Source organism: Cebus imitator, unplaced genomic scaffold (assembly GCF_001604975.1).
Source record: "Cebus imitator isolate Cc_AM_T3 unplaced genomic scaffold, Cebus_imitator-1.0 Scaffold53, whole genome shotgun sequence".
NCBI classification, from domain to species: domain Eukaryota; kingdom Metazoa; phylum Chordata; class Mammalia; order Primates; family Cebidae; genus Cebus; species Cebus imitator.
This window is the reverse complement of record NW_016107368.1, coordinates 3,432,659-3,452,878: the sequence shown is the minus strand read 5'-3', so window position 1 is coordinate 3,452,878 and position 20,220 is coordinate 3,432,659. Positions and strand designations below refer to the sequence as shown.

General features: G+C 45.8%; 1 protein-coding gene and 1 long non-coding RNA gene across 2 annotated transcripts in view; one reads left to right on the top strand and one right to left on the bottom strand.

Annotated features, from left to right (window-relative positions):
- The window catches only part of ACSBG2 (acyl-CoA synthetase bubblegum family member 2), a 29,572-nt gene extending 16,272 nt beyond the window's left edge, over positions 1-13,300 (top strand). Inside the window, exons 4-10 of the mRNA XM_017528324.2 lie at positions 1,465-1,646; positions 1,757-1,990; positions 4,443-4,660; positions 8,032-8,171; positions 8,344-8,590; positions 11,055-11,163; positions 13,162-13,300. Of these exons, the coding sequence (XP_017383813.1) occupies positions 1,465-1,646; positions 1,757-1,990; positions 4,443-4,660; positions 8,032-8,171; positions 8,344-8,590; positions 11,055-11,128 (1,095 nt within the window). The 3' untranslated portion in view covers positions 11,129-11,163; positions 13,162-13,300. The remainder of the gene's footprint in view (positions 1-1,464; positions 1,647-1,756; positions 1,991-4,442; positions 4,661-8,031; positions 8,172-8,343; positions 8,591-11,054; positions 11,164-13,161) is intronic.
- Positions 10,113-17,693, bottom strand: LOC108304235. Its single transcript, XR_001825168.2, has 2 exons — positions 17,608-17,693; positions 10,113-10,868 (listed from the first exon to the last, which is right to left on the bottom strand). It is a non-coding gene; the product is annotated as an uncharacterized LOC108304235 (long non-coding RNA).
- Positions 17,694-20,220: the final 2,527 nt, after the last annotated feature.

The following is a 20,220-nucleotide window of genomic DNA, read 5'->3' as shown; positions in this document are numbered from 1 at the left end:
TCTATCGAAAGAAAGAAAGAGAGAAAGGGGGAGGGAGGAAGAAAGGAAGGAAAGAAGGGAAAGAAAATTAAAAACGAAAAAAAAATTTGGTTGCATATCTAATCTTATTGTGGAGTGTTTAGGGTTCTTTATATATTCTGGTTACAAATCCTTTACCAAATTTGTGGTTTGCTAATACTTTCTCCCAGTTCTGTGGCTTGTTGTTTTCTCAATAATCTTTTGAAGAGGAAAAAGCATTTAATTTTGATGAAGTTTATTTTTTATTTTTTTTTGAAGTTTGATTTATCTAGGTTCTTTTATGCTTTTAGTATCATATCTAGGAAGTCTTTGCCTAACCTAAAGTCACAGAGATTTTCGTCTACGTTTTCTTCCAGAAGGCTTTTAGTTTGATCTCTTATATTTAGGGCTATAGTGCATTTTCAGGTGATTTTCGTGTTTGGTGAGAAATAAGGCTCTAAGCCCAAGTTCTGTGGAGGTGTTTTTTTGTTTGTTTTATTTTGTTCTGCATTTCAATAGTCCCCTCACCCAACCTCCACTAAATTGTCTTGGCATTTTGTTGAAAATCAATTGATGATAAATGTAAGGTTTTGTTTCTGGATCTTCTGTTTTGTTCCACTGATCTGCATATCCGTCTTTACACCAATGCCACACTGACTTGATTACACTAGCTTTATAGCAGGATGACTAATTTTTCCTGGTTTGCATGGGACTTTCCCAGTTTTAAAACAGAAAGTTTCACATTTCAGATACTCCTGCAGTTCCGGGTAAACCAGGAATAGTTGTTCACCCTACTTCAGAATAAATTTTAAAATCCAGTAGTAAGTCCACCAATCTTGTCTTTCTTTTCCAAAATTGCTTTGGCTATTCTAGGTCCTCTGCATTTCTATATAAATTTTTTAAATGGCTTGTCAATTTGTATTTTTTTTTAAAACTTCCTAGATTTTCATAGGGATTGCATTGAGCCTACAAGTCACTTTAGGGGAGAATCTTGCATCTTTTTAACAGTTGTATAATAGTCCACTGCATGCTTGGACCACAGTTTCTTTAGCCAACCCCTTGTCATTGAACCTGCAAGGTGTTTCCATTCTGTTACAAAACAGTGCTGCAAGGAATATCTTGAATGTGTTTGTGTGCCTGAATGTGTCAGCTGTGTTTCCTTCAGCTGAATTACTTCACCCATAGAAGTGAAGTTGACAGGTTACATTTAAAATGTTAATAGGACTGTCGTGTTACCTTCCAAAAATATCTTACCAGGTTTTATGGTCCTCATCAAATCCCTACAGAGGGTGCAAAAATCTGATTGGCCAACCCAGCCAATGGGTTGTCTCCTTTGAGTTGGAAGCCCTGCCTGATCTGATCAGTGAAGGAATGTTCTCTCGGACAGAGTTGGGTCGATCAGGAGAGATGGACCTCCCTGATGCACGAAAGGCACTGCTATGGCTAACCTAGCTTTGTTCCATACAGGGCACCTTGATAAATACTCTAAAGGAGGTAAAGCCTACTGTCTTCTTGGGAGTGCCCCGAATTTGGGAGAAGATGCAAGTGGAAGTGAAGAAAAATAGTGCCAGGTTCACAGGCTTGAGTAAGAAGGTATTTGTGTGGGCAAGAAACATTGGCTTCAAGGTCAACTCAAAAAAGATGTTGGGGTAGGTACAGCATCCAGAGGGCTGGGAGGGTAGTTAGTGAAGGAGGAGGCTCAGCCTTCTCCAGTGGGTCCCATCAGCCCCCTTTCCACTTGATACATTCTTATTCACAGGAAACATAATATTCCCATGAGCTACCGCATGGCTAAGACTATCGTGTTCAGCAAAGTGAAGATGTCCCTTGGCTTGGATCACTGTCACTCTTTTATCAGCGGGGCTGCACCCCTCAACCAAGAGACTGCCGAGTTCTTTCTAAGCTTGGACATACCTATAGGTGAATTGTATGGGTTGAGTGAGAGCTCAGGACCCCACACAATATCCCACCAGAATAACTACAGGCTTCTAAGGTATCAGCCTCCTGGGCAGACCCCTGCTCTTCCCATAACATGGGGTCAAGAGGGGGAAGGTGGCCTCTGGGTTAAGAGGAATCCTGACATGGTGTCTCCAGAATGCTCCTGTTCTCCAGCCCCCAAGTCCTAACTGTGCAGGACCATGGGAAGCCCTAGATGGTCAAAGAGCCACAGACAAGGGGGATGGCTCTCTGAACATTTCATGATCTACCTGTTTGTCACTTGTGAGTCTGCCTCCAAGTTCGCGGCCTGTGACCTCACTACCTTTCATTCCCATGATCCTCCATCTCAAAACACCTCCATGGGCCATTCCTGGCTTTTTCCCAAGCTCAGCTTGCCCTAGGCTGCAAGGTTGGACCCACTGATAAGAAAACTTTAAGAATACCAAATTCAGGTGGCTCAAGCCTGTAATCCCAGCACTTTGGGAGGCCGAGGCAGGTGGATCACGAGGTCAAGAGATCGAGACCATCCTGGCCAACATGGTGAAACCCCGTCTCTACTAAAAATACAAAAAATTAGCTGGGCGTGGTGGTGCGTGCCTGTAATCCCAGCTACTCAGGAGGCTGAGGCAGGAGAATTGCCTGAACCCAGGAGGCGGAGGTTGCGGTGAGCCGAGATCGCACCATTGCACTCCAGCCTGGGTAACATGAGTGAAACTCCGTCTCAAAAAAAAAAAGAAAAAAAAAAGAATACCAAATTCAGGTTCAAATTCCCATCATAGCTATCATAGAATCTTCCGGTTGTGTTTCTCCCTGACTCCCTCTTTTTTAGCACAGGTGAGCTTTGAAAAAAATCTTTTCATATATGTGTTTATTTATTGTTAAAAATTTAATTACGAAGTATTTTTAGAGATAGGGTCTCACTTTGTTGCCCAGGCTGGAATGTAATGGTACAACCATAGTTCACTGTAACCTTGAACTCCTGGACTCAGCTTTCCAACTAGCTAGGACTATATGTATGAGCCTCTATGCTCAGCAGTTTAAATTTTTTTTTTTTTTTTTTTTTTTTTGTAGAGATGGGGTCTTGCTATGTTGCCTAGGCTGGCCTCGAACCCCTGGACTCAAGCAATCCTCAGCCTCCCAAAGTGCTGGGATTACAGGCATGAAACACCATGCCCAGGCTTTTCATATACTAAAAGTCATTTGTACTTTCTTTCCTATGTACTGTCCATATTATCTGCCTATTTTAAAAATTAGATTATTGGTCCCTTTATTATTGGTTTGTTGGCACTCTTTACAAATTAAGAAAATCAGCCATTTGTCTTTCATATGAGTTACGAATATTTTATCCCCTGGCTTGTCATTGGTATTTTGATTTTAGTTAAGATTTTTTTTTTACTGTGCAGAAATTTGTGGTCACAAATTTAGATGGTTGAACTTATCAATCTTTTCTTTTATGGCTTCTGGATTTTTCCACATACCTAGAAAGCCTTGAGTGGGAAAATCATAAGGCAGCTTTTGATTTCTCAGGCCTGTCTCCATTATATTATTATTATTATTTTATTTTATTTTTTTTTTTTTTGCTCACCGGGAGAATTCCTACAGTTAAATCTGGGTCCATTGGCCCTTCTAACTTAATCAAAGAGATCTCAGCAACACAAGGAGAAAATACTTCCTTTCCTGCATCCTAGAACTGCCCTGGACAATGCTAACTCTATTTTAAAAAATTAGAAGAACCCAGATTGCAAACAGTGCTACTGTTTTATGAAAGTAACTTTTACCTCTAAAGAGATTCTAAGTGGTTGTCGTTCTTAAAATTAGCTGTCCTAATCACTGCGGAGAGGTCTACCTGTTTTCTTAAAGATGAGGGGTTTTTGTTCCTATCCTTAAGCCAAAAGCACTTTTCTCTTTGCCGGTATATGTGGAGATAAAAAAACAAAGAACAAAAATAGCCTACAATGCTGCTGGATTTTCTTTTTCTTTCTTTCATTTTTGTTTTTGTTGTTTGTTTTTTGAGACAGGGTCTCACTCTGTCACCTAGGCTGGAGTACAGTGGCGTGATCACTACTCACTGCAGCTTTGACCTCCTGGGCTCAGGCAATTCTCCCACCTCAGCCTCTCAAGCAGCTGGGACCACAGATATGTACCACTGTGCCCAACTTTTATTTTTTATTATTTTTGTAGAGAGACAGGTTTTCCGTATGTTGCCCAAGTTGGTCTTGAACTCCTGGGCTCAAGCAATACTTCTGCCTCAGCTTTCCAAAGTGTTAGGATTACAGGCGTGAGCCACCACACTCAGCCACTGCTGGGTTTTCCAGTTCACAAAGCCTTTGGGAATCTGACACACTGGATTAAACACTGCAGCAAACACCTCCTTATGTGCACTGGGGTGCATATCTAGCCTGCTCTAGCTGAGCAGAGTATTAGGAGCCTAGGCTGCAGACCTAGGCAGAGCTGGGTGACTGACTTTGTCTCTATGAGCCTCAGTTTCTCTGCTTCTGTCCCCTCAGCTGCGGCAAGATCTTGAGTGGGTGTAAGAACATGCTGTTCCAGCAGAACAAGGATGGCATTGGGGAGATCTGCCTCTGGGGCAGGCACATCTTCATGGGCTATCTGGAAAGGGAGACTGAAACTACAGAGGCCATTGATGAGGAAGGCTGGCTACACTCTGGGGATCTGGGCCAGCTGGACAGTCTGGGTTTCCTCTATGTCACTGGCCGCATCAAAGGTACCAGGGGCTGAGTTCTTTGGGGATCTCCTGCAAGCAGGCCCACCCTGAACATTTAAGGGCCCAGGGTACCAGCACAAAGGCCACCCCAGTTCCTCACCTTCCCAGAGGGGCTGTGCAGAAACACCTTAGTCTGTACAACTCAGCTCTGTTCTCCTGTCCTGCAAACAGTTACTTCTTGGTCACTTGGCATCCCATGGTCCACCCTCAGGAGGATGGAACTGCAAAAGACAAGCCCTGGAATCTCCTGAAGCCCCTTTCAGAATAGCACCAACCCAGAGGGAAACTAAGACAAGGATAAAGAAATTCCTTGTGACATTTTGGCACCTGGATCCAGCCATACTCTTTTGAACTTTTTGGTTATATTGAGCCAACAGTTTTAACTTTTTTTTACTCAAACTCATTCAAGCTGGCTCAAATGGGCTTGAATTAAAAAGTAGCATTTTCTTCTGCAATTTTAGAGAATAATAATCTACAGAGTTGTAAGGATTAAAGAAAGTATAGAACAAGGATAAGCCAACGTTTCCTGAAGAGGGCCCTTTAGTAAATATTTTTGGGTTCACAAAACGTGTGTCTCTGTTGCAGCTTCTCAACTCTGTGATTTGTAGCACAAAAACAGCTATTGACAACACATAAAGAATGGGTGTGGCCAGCTGCCAATATGAGTGTCATAATTTTTATATTTCAAAAATATTCTTATTTTGAATTCCAGCAACTTAAAAAATGTAAAACTCATTTTTAGCTTTTGGTCATACAAAATGGGATAGTGGCCTGTATTTGGCCACTAAGGGCCACAGTTTGCCAAAACCTGATGGAGAACACTTAGTACATTTTTTTTTTTTTTTTTTGAGACAAGAGTTTCGCTCTTGCTACCCAGGCTGGAGTGCAATGGCGCGATCTCAGCTTACCGCAACCTCCGCCTCCTGGGTTCAGGCAATTCTCCTGCCTCAGCCTCCTGAGTAGCTGGGATTACAGGCACGCACCACCATGCCCAGCTAATTTTTTGTATTTTTAGTAGAGACGGGGTTTCACCATGTTGGCCAGGATGGTCTCGATCTCTTGACCTCGTGATCCACCCGCCTCGGCCTCCCAAAGTGCTGGGATTACAGGCTTGAGCCACCGCGCCCGGCCTCACTTAGTACATTTTTATTAAAACCTGCTTAACATGGGTTTAAATAGGTTTGAGGGAAAAAAAACGGCAAAACTGTTGACTCAACATAACTGAAAAGGTCAGCTGGCCAAAAGGTCAGCTGGCTGAATCTGGGTGCCAAAATGAGGTAATAAATTTTAAAATTCGTTTCTTGAGTTTTCCTCTGTGCTGGTACTATTTTGAGAGAGGGTCTCACTCTGTTGTCCAGGCTGGAAGGCAGTAGTGCAATTATGACTCACTGTGGCCTTTACTTCCCTTTCAGGTGATTCTCCCACCTCAGCCTCCTGACTAAGTAGGACTACAGGCATGTGCCCCAACACCCAGCTAATTTTTTGCAGAGACCTGGTTTTACCATATTGCCCAGGGTGGTCTTGCACTTGTGGGCTCAAGTGATCTGCCCACCTTGGGCTTTCAAAGGGGTCGGATTACAGATATCAGCTGCTGTGCCTGGCCGCTGGTGCTTTTTTTTTTTTTTTTTTTTTTTAAGACAGGAGTCTCGCTCTTATTGCCCAGGCTGGAGTGCAGTGGCACGATCTCAGCTCACTGCAACCTCTGCCTCCTGGGTTGAAGCAAGTCTCCTGCCTCAGCCTTCCGAGTAGCTGGGATTACAGGCATGCGTCACCACGTCTGGCTAATTTTGTATTTTTAGTGGAGACAGGGTTTCTCCATGTCGCTCAGGCTGGTCTCGAACTCCTGACCTCAGGTGATCTGCCTGCCTCGGCCTCCCAAAGTGCTGGGATTACAGGTGTCAGCCACTGCACCCTGACTTTTGTTTTGTTTTGAGATGGAGTTTCACTCTTGTTGCCCAGGATAGAGTGCAGTGGCACGATATCAGCTCACTGCAACTTCTGCCTTCCAGGTTCAAGTGATTCTCCTGCCTCAGCCTCCTGAGTAGCAGGGATTACACGCACGTACCACCACACCTGGCTAATTTTTGTATATTTAGTAGAGACAGGTTTTCACCATGTTGGACAGGCTGGTCTCAAACTCCTAACCACAGATGATGCAACTGCCTCCGCCTCCTAAAGTGCTAGGATTATAGGTGTGAGCCACGGTGCCCGGCCGCTGCTATTCTTAAAGAAATTTTGCCATCTGAAAGATGGCAAAGAAAGCTACCAACACTTGAGGCTCACCTCTAACCCCCCAAGAGACTAGAGTGTATTATTCTCAATGTTTTCAGCAAACGAGGCCTCTCATTGGATCCTTGGGCCAAGATCTCTCTCAGAATGAATCACTGTTGTGGGTGAAATATGTTGATTGGTCAGAGCTGGTCACATGCTCACCCCTGCAGTCCAACCCACCCAAATCACACACATTAAAACGTGGAGAGGCCGGGCGTTGTGGCTCATGCCTGTAATTCAAACACTTTGGAGGCCAAGGCGGGCAGATCACCTGATCCGCCTGGGAGATCAAGACCAGCCTGACCAACATGGTGAAACCCTGTCTTTAAAAATTAAAAATCCCAGCGGTGCCTCCAAAAAAAAAAAATAAATTAAAAATAAATAAATAAATAAAAATTAAAAACAAACAAACAAACATGGAGAGTAGTTCCCACTCAGAGTACTCTTACTCCAAGGAGGAGTTACACCACTGATATCCATTTCATGGTCATATTGATTATTATTACTGCTATTAACGACCACAGTAAAGGTGACTCTGTGTCCCTTCGGGACAAGGGGGAGTGAATTTGGCTGGGTGGTACAGAAAGAGGGAAGCATCTCAGGATGAAAGAACAAGTGACCAGTGGGTCTACGGCAGGAAAAGGCACTGTTGAAGAATTTCAGAGACTGAGAAAGATTCTTTCAGAGTTTGCCAAAATTAGGTTTGCTACACACGTCCCTGGGGGTAAGACCGGAATTACATTACATTCTGTTGGGGTTACTAAGTGATTAAGAAGCAAAAGACAGATGGACCACGTGTGGCCAAAAAGGCTTCACTATCTTTCAAGGAGGACATACAGAAGAACCTAAAACCAGGGCATGGTGGACCAGGAAATAGGAAACAGGCAATTAATTATTAAGATGCTGTCCAAGAGGAAGACGTAACTTGGACACTTGATGGGAATTAAAAGTGGGTGAGGGAAGAGGGCCAGGTCCTCCTGTGCTTCTGGGGCTTTCTGGGTGAGTGTTGGCCATGCCAGCAACTGCCCTTCTGATCTCCAAGGGGTTGGGGGTTGCACGCTGTCATGGCGGGACACGTACCAAGCCAAGCTCTGTTCTAGAAATCCTTATCACTGCCGGTGCTGAAAATGTGGCCCCCATTCCCATTGAGACCTTGGTTAAGAAGAAGATCCCGATCATCAGTAACGCCATGTTAGTAGGAGATAAACTGAAGTTTTTGACCATGTTGCTGACGCTGAAGGTAACATGGGTTTGCTGTCATTGGGGGGGTCTCTGCTGGCCTTGCGCTCCCTGGCCCCACCCCAAGGTCAGGAGGGTACACCTGTGGGTTCAAGACCCACTTCTTGGTCTTTAGGCCCGGGGAGGGGTGCTGGCCAAGGAGAGTGTGTGGTGACAGGGGTGTCCTGGGGCAGTGTGAGATCAATCAGATGAGCGGAGAACCTCTGGACAATCTGACCTCGGAGGCCATCGACTTCTGTCGGGATCTGGGTAGCTGGGCATCTACCGTGACTGACATTGTGAAGCGGAAAGACTCCCTGATCTACAAGGCTATCCAGGAAGGCATCAATGACGTGAACCAGGAAGCCACAAGCAATGCGCAGAAGATTCAAAAGTGGGTCATCTTGGAGAAGGACTTTTCCATCTATGGTGGAGAGTTGGGTGAGTGGCCATGACATTTTGAGGCTGGTCCCTTGTTAGCACCTGGGACTGTGTGGGATCTGAAGACATAGGCCCTTTCCTGAAGGTCAGAGGGTCTATGAGATCAGCCAGGAACCAGGAGAGGGATGCTGCCACCTCTAGCTAACTGGTCCCCATCCTGGAAATAAAATCCAAACTCCTTACTATAGAGCTATACAATCTCTCTCTTTCTGACCTTTCATTAACTCTGCTCCAAATCCGTGGGCTTTCTTGATGTTCCTGCATCTCTCTGGGCTTTGTCCAACTATAGGGCCTTTGCATCTGCCAGTCTGCCTTCCTGGGAGTGCCCTTCCCCCTCAATTCTTTGCATGAATGGCTCCTTCTCATTGTCCAGGTCTCACCCTACAGGCCGCTTCCTCCTCAGAGCAGCCTTGTACAGGACCACTAGGTCTGTATGCCCACTGCACAGTAATATACCAATATACTGAGACAACAGGGGTTGCAGCAAAGACAGGCACAGTGTCTTAATTATGGCCAGGCACAGTGTTTGATGCCTGTAATCCCAACACTTTTGGGAGGCTGAGGTGGGCAGATGGCTTGACCCCAGGAGTTTGAGACCAACCTGGGCAACATGGTGAAATTCCATCTCTACAAAAAATACAAAAATTACCTGAGTATGGTGGCACAAGCCCAGCTTCTCAGTAGACTAAGGTGGGAGGATTTGTTGAGCTGGGGGAAGTCAAGGCTGCAGTGAGCCATCATCGTGCCACTGCACTCCGACCTGGGAAATGGAGTGAGCCCTGTCTCAAAAATAAAAAACAAACCTACAAAAACAAAAAACAAACAAAAAAAAGAAATTAAATTCCCTTGCAGGGAGGCCAACCAAGATGGAAGGAACCCTCAAATCTCTCTTTGAGAATTCTGGGCTGGAGTTTTAAGGGGATCTTTGGGGGTGAAGGGCTGGAAAATTAGAGTGATTGATTGGTTGAGGTAAGAGGGATGAAATCATCAGGATGTGTAAGCTACAGTCTTTGGTAAGGCAGCTCCTGTGGGGTCCTTCAGATCAGTGGGCATCAGTAGTTTCACTGGTATGCAGGACTTGAAAGGATATCTCAAAGATATCCTTTCACAATGGTTAAGTAAGGAAAACTTTCCAAGGCAGATTAAAAAAAAAAAAGGAAAACTTAATCTTTCACAATGCTTAATACGTTATCTGTAGAGCAGTTAAGGGGACCTGTATCTTGCAACTGGGTTTTTTGTGATTCTGGAACAACAGGCAAACAGCTAGCTATGAGGAAGGGATCAGAGAGCAAACTGACCTAATGATGAATGCTAAGTGTGCTGTAAGTGTGGCTGACTTTAGTTTCTTCCCCTCCCTTCTTCTGTGATTAATTTTATAAAGTTTATAGGCATGGTTTCTGCCTTTCCTGACCATGGTGGCTAAAGTGGCTTGCCATTGTCCTTAACAATTTACCTGTAGCTTGCCATCATCCCCATTATACCACCGTGTCTTCTTGCCTCCATAAAACATCAGAACATGACATTATTCTCTGTATGAGTTGTATTTTTGCCTCTCTTCCCCTTTGAGGGTAGGGCTCACTCCAGAGTAGGGATACTGGATTCTACCAGCGCTCGGCTATAATTTGATGGTGTGGATGGAAGAGTCAGAGTAAGCAAGTGGCATTGAACAACCTGGGTTCAAATCCTGTTCCCTCTACACAGGGAAGGGATTTGTCCCACTGAGTCTTGTGTGTTTTGTTATTGTTGTTGTTTGTTTTGAGACAGGGTCTCGCTGTCACCCAGGTTGGAGTATGATGTCAGGATCACGGCTTGCTGCTGCAGCCTTGAACTCCCAGGCTCAAGTGATCCTCCCACCTCAGCCTCCTGAGTGGCTGGGACATGTGCACGCCACCATGTGTGGCTAATTTTTTCTTTTTGTTTCGTAGAGGTGTTTTGCCATGTTGTCCAGGCTGGTGGTCTTTTCATCTATCAGTTGAAAACACAGTTCTTGTGGGGTTGCTTGGGACACCCAGAGCCCCTGGTGACTCAGAGGCTTTCAATGAATGTCCTGGGCTATGGGAGCAGACAACTCTCAGTTTGAGTCTTGATTCTGCCAAGCACTTGCTGGCTGACCTCATAGGAACTGGTCCCCTCTAATCCCCAGTTTCCTCACCTGTAAAATGGGGATAGGGGCATGGTTTGAGATGATGATATCCCTCCTCCATTGGGTGCACAGTCCACATCAGGCACAGAGTGCAGCATGCTCTCCACCTTCCAGCTCACAGAATCCTCACTACAGCTGAAGGACCACATGAAAGTTTTATCATCCCCATACAGATAGCAAAAGTGACACACCCTGAAAGTCAATGGCACAGCCAGCCACCCAGCCCAGCCCCAAGCATAGGACTCTGTTGCCTGGTCATGCATGGGTATGTGGAATTTTCTTTTATTTCCACAACTCCATTAATTTCTCCTTTCTCAATAGGTCCAATGATGAAACTTAAGAGACATTTTATAGCCCAGAAATACAAAAAACAAATTGATCAAATGTACCACTGACTGCTTTGATGGAGCTGCTCTCAGCTGTCCTGATGGTGAGACTCAGTTGCTTGGCTTTGCTGGGCAATGCATTAAGCTTTGCTGGGCGGTGCATTCAGACCCCAAGAGAGGGCTCCTCTGAGCCCTCTGAGTCCAAGAGAGGGCAGATCTGTGATTGGAATTGCAAAAGACACACACAACATACACACACACACACGTGCACAGCTGCTGTGGGTTCTGAGTAGCAGGCTTCAAAACACACACACACACACACACACACACACACACACACACATACACACACGAGTTGCAGTGGGTTCTGAGTAGCAGGCTTCAACTCATGCTGTCTCTACTCTACCAGGATCATGGTAAGGTATGTAAACTCCTTCAGTTGGCCACCAATGTTGTCAGCTGTGCTTCCCGCCTTTTTTAGAAAGTAGGAGGCAATAAATCACAAATGTCTCATTGGGTCTTATTTGGAGAAGGCCTTTTGTCAGAAACTTCAAGTGGAAAAAGTTCTACTTGCCAGGAATCCAGAGAATGAGGTGTGCTGGCCCATTACACAGATAATAAGGGATGGAGACTTGAACTTCCACTACCCACCATTTCTCCTCTCCTTTCCCCAAGACATGTGCAGAGGGAGCCTCCATGACACCACAAATCACTTAGTTGTTGAGTTGTTGTTTTTTTTCTTTAATATAGCTAGATGCACAGTGCAGACAGAAAGTAGAATGCATCTTCAATTGTCCTATAGACTGCCTGTAACCTTCACATGGGCAAAGTGTTTTAATGCCACAAGCCAACCCACGTCTTAGTTTGCAGGGGCTACATAACGAAGTACCACAGACTGGAGGGCTGTGGTTTTATGTTGTTTAAATTTATGTTTAAACAACATAAATTTCTTGTCTCACAGATCTGGAGGTGAAAAGTGTGAGATCAAGAGGCTGACTGGCTTAGTTCCTTCTGAGGGCTATGAGGGGAGGATCCATTCCAGACCTCTCTCCTTGGCTGGCTGATGGCTGTCTTCTCTCTGTGTCTTCACACCATCTTCCCTCTGGGTGTCTCTGTGTTCGAATTTCCCCTTTTTATGAGGACAGATTAGTAAGATTAGGGCCCACGCTAATGGCCTCATGTTAACTTCTATAATGATCCTGTTTCCAAATAAGTTACATCCAGAGGTACTAAAGGTTAGGACTTCAACATATGAAATGTGGAAGGATACAACTCAGCCTGTAACTCACCGTCTCCACTGTCCTTTGTTCACTGTTGACTGGTTTAAACCCTTCCACACCTTCATCTGTTGATGAAGTGTGGGTGGGCCCAGCAGTTCAACGTACCACATTCATTATTCCTCGTCTTCTGCAAAGATTTCCAATTTCACTTTACAGTTGAATGAAAAACTATTAGACATTGATGTGGGGGTGAGAGATAGACCCTTTTACACACACACACACACACACACACACACACACACACACACACACACAAATTGAATATAAAATATCTCAGCAGTATTTTTAAATCATGATTACATGTTAAGAAGATATTTTGGAATACTGGGTTAAAGAAATATTATTCAAAGTGATTTTACCAGTTTTATTTTTTTATTTACTTTTTAGAGATAGAGTCTTGCTCTGTTGCTCAGGCTGGAGTGCAGTGGTACATTCATACATAATGTTTCAAATATTTTTGTAGAATGGGGTCTTTCTGTGTTGCCCAGGTTGGTCTCAAACTCCTGGCCTCAAGCAATCCTCCTGCTTCAGCTTCACAAAGTGCTGTGATTACAGGTGTGAGCCCCTGGGCCTGCCCAAGTTCCTTTTTTCAAATGTGGGTGCTATAAATTGTTAAATTGCATAGGTAGCTCCGGTAATACTTCTTTTGGATAGTGCCACTCTAAAAAGTTCATTGTGGAGAGATTTTGGGTGAGGGCCAATTTATAAATGGATCAATTCACTCCAGAATATTTTCATCATATGGTAACTGTGGGATCTTGGAGACTGAGTGAACATAGTACAAGAATCCCCATGTGATAACTTGTGTTTCTACTCTTCCAGCCTTTGGCAGGAAGACCTCATTGCAATAAGTGAAGTGCTGCTCTGGATAGAAGCTCTCCCTCCTGTATTTCAGAAGCCACATTCTTTATTGGTCAGTTTCTTGACTGTTCATCTGTTGAAGAGGTGCTCCCTAGAAGAAGTCATGATTCCAGGGAAGCCTATTGGGGAGTCTACAAAGAACGGCCTGTTTTAGAAGAAAAATCTGAACTGCGGGCTCCCATTTGATTTTTTTCTCCTCGGGGGACTTGATGAGACATTAGAAAGAAAAAGCCTTCACAAATTTTAAGAACTGGGCCCCAAAATCAACTCACCTGCCTGGAGGCAACTGGGAAACTTTTCCAATAAGTTCTGACAAAAAAAAGTACTTCAGGGTCCCATGTCTTGATTTTTGGTGTGACACAAAAATACTTTTGTCCTTTGTTTAGTGTGATGGGGAGAGGCTTGGACTCTAAAATCAGTTCTGGGTTCAAATTCTGAGCAGCTGTGATTTCCATTGTCAGAGGCTCAGAGATTTTAAATCTGAAAAGTAGATTCCTATCTCAGAGGGTCGCCATGAAAGGACATGGAGATGAGGTACAGGGAATGCAGTGTCTGACTCCAGAAAGTCCTCAGTATGAGCTAATGGTTACCATCAACACAGTCAGTCTTGGTTAACTAAACAGTCAAGGTATGACTCTTGACTAATTCCATCATTAGGGATGAGTTTTGCTGTTGCAGTAAAATTCAGTAACACCTTAAGGAAGATAGTTTATTCACCTCCCATCCAACAGTCCATTATAAGCAGACCAGAGCTGATATGGCATATTCACAGTGTGTCCCTGAAATATTAGTAGGCAGAGCGGGAGAGGGAACATCTCCCAGCCTGGAGAGAAACAGCGTATCAGGAGCAACAAAACTCCCAGTGTTCCTTAAGGTTCTAGATACTCAAGCCCATTTTGAGTTTCATTTTTCTTAATGTACCAGAAATTTAAAATGGCATTCTCCTTGCGAAAAAAAATTAATGCAGTGCAGATAAGGCTAATGTCATATTTGATTGCTGTATTAGGCCATTCTTGCATTGCTATAAAGGAATATCTTAGATGGGACCCTATATACAGAAAAGAGGTTTAATTAGCTCATGGTTCTACAGGCTTTACAGAAAGTATGGTGCTGGGGTCTGTTCAGCTTCTGGTGAAGCCTCAGGGAGCTCACAATCACAGCGGAAGGCAAAAGGGGAGCAGGCACATCATATGGCCAAAGCCAGGGCAAGCCAGAGAGCGCCACTCATTCCTAAATGACCAGATCTTTCAAGAACTCAATATCATGCAGACAGCAAACGCCAAGCCACGGGGGAGACAGCACCAAGCCACGCCATGACCCAAACACCTCCACCAGGCCCACCTCCAGCACTGGGGATTACAATACAACATGAGATTTGGCTGGGGCAAATATGCAAACCACATCAATGGCCCTCCTCAACTATTTGGTGGGCTTTTACTTTTTAATAAGTTAGTACAGTTAGTCCTCATTATTTGCCAATTCCGTATTTACAAATCTGGCTCCTTGCTAAAATTTACTGGTAACTCCCAAATCAATATTTATGGCACTTTAGAGGTCAGTCCAGGACATACACAGAGGAGTGAAAAATTTGAATGGCCCACTGTACCTTTCCAACTGAGGCTGAACAAGGCAATGCTTGGCTTCGTTTCAGCTCTCACAGTGTAAACAGCAACCTTTCTGAGGTATATCTCATGGCACTTTTTCTGCATTTTTGTGTTTCTGTTAGTAAACCTTTTTGATTTTTTTTTTTTAAGATGGACTCTTGCTCTGGAGTTCAGTGGTGCAACCTCCGCCACCCAGGTTCAAGCGATTTTCCTACCTCAGTATCCTGAGTAGCCAGGACTACAGGTGTGCACCATCACACCCAGCTAATTTTTGTATTTTTTGCAAAGACAGGGTTTTACCATGTTAGCCAGGATAGTCTTGATCTCTTGACCTCGTGACCCACCCAGCTCGACCTCCCAAAATGCTGGGATTACAGCGTGAGCCACCACGCCTGGCCCCTTTTTGATTTTTTTAAAAACAGACACAGGGCCTCACTCTGTCACCCAGGCTGGAGTACACTGACGTGATCCCAGTTCACTGTAACTTCAAATTTCTGGGCTCAAGGGATCTTCCTGTCTTGGCCTCCCAAAGGACTGAAGTTACAGATATGAGCCACTGAATTCAGCCAAACCTTTATACTTTTATCCATAACTATACTGTAAAATTTTTGGTCAACATAATTCTATTTTATAGTTTGTTTCTACTGTCCATTTTATCTCCCCACTTTTAGGTTTTCTAGGTAGTTAATGTTGGTATATGGAAATGCTGTTGATTTTTGTATGTTATCTAGACACCTCACTGCTAACCTAGTTCTCAAAATGTGTAACCTTTTTACAGAGATGCACATATATTTTGCAAGTATTTTTTCACTTCATTTTCAATATTGATTCGTTATCAAGGAAATACAAGTGGTTGATCATATTGTCAAGTGGGGGATGCTCAAATACAGGAGAGGAATGTATGTATTTTCTACAATGATTCTCACCTTGGTCTCACTGTTCTCTTAAAGTTCTCTCAATGTACTTTGAGAAATGCTAAGAATCTACTAACGTCAGGAAGGCTTTTAAAATTTAACTGTGGTGGCCGGGCGCGGTGGCTCAAGCCTGTAATCCCAGCACTTTGGGAGGCCGAGGCGGGTGGATCACAAGGTCAAGAGATCGAGACCATCCTGGTCAACATGGTGAAACCCCGTCTCTACTAAAAATACAAAAAATTAGCTGGGCATGGTGGCGCGTGCCTGTAGTCCCAGCTACTCAGAAGGCTGAGGCAGGAGAATTGCCTGAACCCAGGAGGCGGAGGTTGCGGTGAGCCGAGATCGCGCCATTGCACTCCAGCCTGGGTAACAAGAGCGAAACTCCGTCTCAAAAAAAAAAAAAAAAAAAATTTAACTGTGGTAAAAAATACGTAACATAAAACGTGTCATTTTAACCCTTTTTAAGTACACAGTTCAGTAGCATTAAGCACATTCACAATGTAGTACAACCATAAACACCATGTATCTCTAGAAGTTTCATCTTTTCAAACTGAAACTTTACATCTATCAAACAATTCCCTATTCTCCCTTCCCCTGAAAGCTATCATTCTACTTTCTGTCTCTTGAATTTTACTACTTTAAGCACCTTAAAAGTGGAATTGTAAGAATATTTGTCATTTTCTGGCTTATTTAACTGAGGATAATGTCTTTATGGTTCATCCTTTTTAAAAATGTTTTCAAGTTTTTAATAATTTTTTTTTTAAATAGAGATAGGGTCTCCCCATGTTGCCCAGGCTGGCCTTGAACTCCTGGCCTCAACAGATCCTCCCATCTCAGCCCCTCAAAGTGTTGGGATTACAGGTACGAGCCATCACGCCTGGCCTTATCCATGTTTAGCAGGTATTAGCATTTCTTTTTTCAGGCTGAGTAATATTTCATGATGTATGTACACATGTGTGTGTATACACATATATATGTGGATAAATTTATCCACTTATCCATCAGTAGACACTTGGATTACTTCCACTTTCTGGCTATTGTGAATCATGTTGCTATGTATATGGGCCCAGGGCATGGTTCAGAGTCCATGGCAGAAAGGCACTCAACATCCAGAAAAGAAAACCAGAGGTTGGGACTCTTTGGCTCCTGGGTGAGCATAGTGGGGTTCCCAGCGAAGCCAGTTTGAGAGCGGGGGAGCTAGCGATTCAGGGCTGGCCGAGGGCAGCTCAGCCAGTGTTAGGATCTTTAGGGTTCGATTTGTCCCTTCAGAGGTTGCCTTGATGGGATGGGAGCATGGAGGTCACCGTCATAGGGTGCCCGGCTGGGTGTAGGGGGGGCAGTGGAGGGGGTGCAGGTGGTCAGCAGTTGTCAGAAGTTTCTGGTCACTGAGGAGAAGAAGGCGCCCGGGAGGGACAGTGGGCCTGCCGCTGACCTGTCTACTTGCTCGTGCGCGTACAGCTGAACTCCTCTCTCTCTGGGTCAGTGCGTCTGACTGTCCACCTGTCCCCGCATCCCCTTCTGTGGCTCGTTGGTCATCTCTTTCTCCCTCGGCAATCCACTTCATACCTCACGCCTCCTGTGTCTGCCCCCTCTCAGTGCCACGCCCCCTGCCTGTGCCCCCATCTCTCCCTGGTTTTGCCGCTGACACTCCACCTGCCCGCTTCTCTCTGGGTCCACCTGGGGGTCTCGGCCGCCGCTGACCCGCCTGTCTGCGGGCTGAGCTACTTGGACCACCGAGCGCGACGGGGAGGCGCGACTGCGGCTCAGCAAGGACTAACAGCAACGAGACACCCCCTCGCCGCGCACAACACGGCCTCGAACACAGCCATTACGTATGCCAAATACATCGCGCCCGGCTCCAACTACAGAGACAGTTGCCACCTGCTTACCTACATGGAGTACCGCAAGGACTGTCCGGGCGTCGCCAAAACTTTTCTCAAAGTGCCGCCAGAAGGCCCGCGCCTGCGTGCCTCTCCCGCTCCTACTGCGCCTGCGCGCCTCTCCCGCTCCTACTGCGCCTGCGCGCCTCTCCCGCTCCTACTGCGCCTGCGCGCCTCCCCTGCACCCACCCTCCTGCGCTTGCGCGCCACTCATTTCGCCGCCTGCGCCCCCGCATCGTTCCAGGGCCTTGTTTTCCTCATCACCTCCTGCGCCTGTGCGCCTTTCCTGCCCTCCGATACGGCCCACCCGCTTCTGCGCCTGAGCCCCATTCCAGGGCCTTCTTACCCGACCCGTGCCTCGCCTCTTGCGCCTGCGCGCCACTCTGCCTCCCAACCCCCACCCCCCCAATCACGCGCCTGCGTAGTGTTAACTACCACCGGTCTGACCCGCATATTTGAATGGATTCCCTGAGGCTGCCTGAGAGCCAGGGATCAAAAGCTGCAACCTTGGGGAGCCTTGTTTGGATCCCAGCACAGCCATCAGCCATGTTTTCTTGCAAGACATATTTTGCCTCTTTGTGCCTGTTTCCCTACATAAAGAGTTTATATATATATATATATATATATATATATATATATATATATATATAAAGGCCCGGCGCGGTGGCGCACGCCTGTAATCCCAGTACTTTGGGAGGCCGAGGTGGGCGGATCACTTGAGGCCAGGAGTTCGAGACTAGCCTGGCCAACATGATGAAACCCTGTCTCTACTAAAAATACAAAATTTAGCCGGGTATGGTGGCACACCTCTAATCCCAGTTAATCGGGAGGTGGAGGTTGCAGTGAGCGGAGATCAGGCTACTGCACTCCAGCCTGGGCAACAAAGCGAGACTCTTGTCTCAAAAACAAAAAAAAATTCTGCCCAGTTTTCATCATCATAGCTACCCATTACCATGGTCATTTAGTTGTTTACTTGGTCAATTCCCTGAGGGCGAGAGGCCAGATTGCCTTGTTGCTGTACCAGCAGTAGCCCTCTGGTGTTTGTTGAATGGATGAGTGCTCATTTTTCAGATTAGGAAAGCGGATAAGAGATCTCCTGTGACTTCCTCAGTCAATGTAATAAACAAGTAAATGATGCAATAGGTAGACAGTGGTCAGTAATTCAGAGGAATCCAAGGAGGTAAAAGAGTAACCCGCTGTGTGGGGGCAGAATTTAAAAATATGGTGGCTGACCAGGCACAGTGCCTCACACCTGTAATCCCAGCACTTTAGGAGGTGGAGGAGGGTGGATCACTTGAGGTCAGGAGTTTGAGACCGGCCTGGCCAATATGGTGAAACTCTGTCTCTACTAAAAATACAAAAATTAGCTGGGTGTGCTAATGCCCACCTGTAATCCCAGCTACTCGCGAGGCTGAGGCAGGAGAATCGCTTGTACCCGGGAGGCAGAGGTTGCAGTGAGCTGAGATTGAGCCACTGCACTCCAGCCTGGGAAACAGTGAGACTCTGTCTCAAAAAAAAAAAAAAAAAAGGCTAAGGAGAGCCTGAGAGAGGGTGATATTTCAACAAAGACTTCAATGAAGAGGAAAGATCTCGGGGATGGTGTTCCAGGTCAAGGGTACAGTTTGTGCAAAGGCCCTGAGGCAGAGCAGTGCCTGCTGTGTTGAAGGAACAGCAAGGAGACCTGTATGGCTGGATCAGAGTGAGGGAGGGAGAAGATGGGGAAGGTTGTGCAGTGCCTGGTGGGCTTTGGGGAGGCCTTGGCTTCCCCCACCACCAGGGGTGGGAGCCGTGGAGGCAAGGGAGAGATGTGCCCTGACTCAGGGGCTCACAGGCGCCCTCTGGTGCTGTGGGGAGGACAGGCTGAGTGGAAAGAGACCCCCTGAGATTGAGATGAAGATAGTTTGGACCAACATGTAGCAGGGGAGAGGGTGAGAAGTGTTCAGATTCTGAAAGCAGAGCCCACAGAATTTCTTGGTTGTCTCAGAAAAAGCCACAGAGAATAACCCAAGATTCTGGTTGGTGCCACTTGAAGGATGGAGCTGCTGTTGTCTGATCTCATGGAAGGCTGAGGAGTAGAGGGAGGAGGTTTAGGGATAAGGGTTGTGGGTAACATCCCTCCCCTAGCTGGGCTGTTTGGGCTTGAGGTGCACGTTAGAAGAGGAAAGATGGGGTAGGCAGTTGTATCCAAGAGTCTGGAGTGTCAGGGAGGGGCCCCACCTGGATCTGATCGACAGACTCACCTGAGTGAATGGAACCAAGAGAGTTACGCCATCTTAAACTGCCAAATCAATCTAGATGTCAGCACAGATAACCAGTGCGTAGGCAGAGCTTGAGCTACCAGGGTGCTCACCCCAACATTTTATCCAGTAAGAGTGAAACCAGGCTGGGCATCGTGGCTCATACTAGTCTGGACAACATACTGAGACCCTCCCATCTCTAAAAAATACGAAAAGTAGGCCGGGCGCGGTGGCTCAAGCCTGTAATCCCAGCACTTTGGGAGGCCGAGGTGGGTGGATCACGAGGTCAAGAGATCAAGACCATCCTGGTCAACATGGTGAAACCCCGTCTCTACTAAAACTACAAAAAATTAGCTGGGCATGGTGGCGCGTGCCTGTAGTCCCA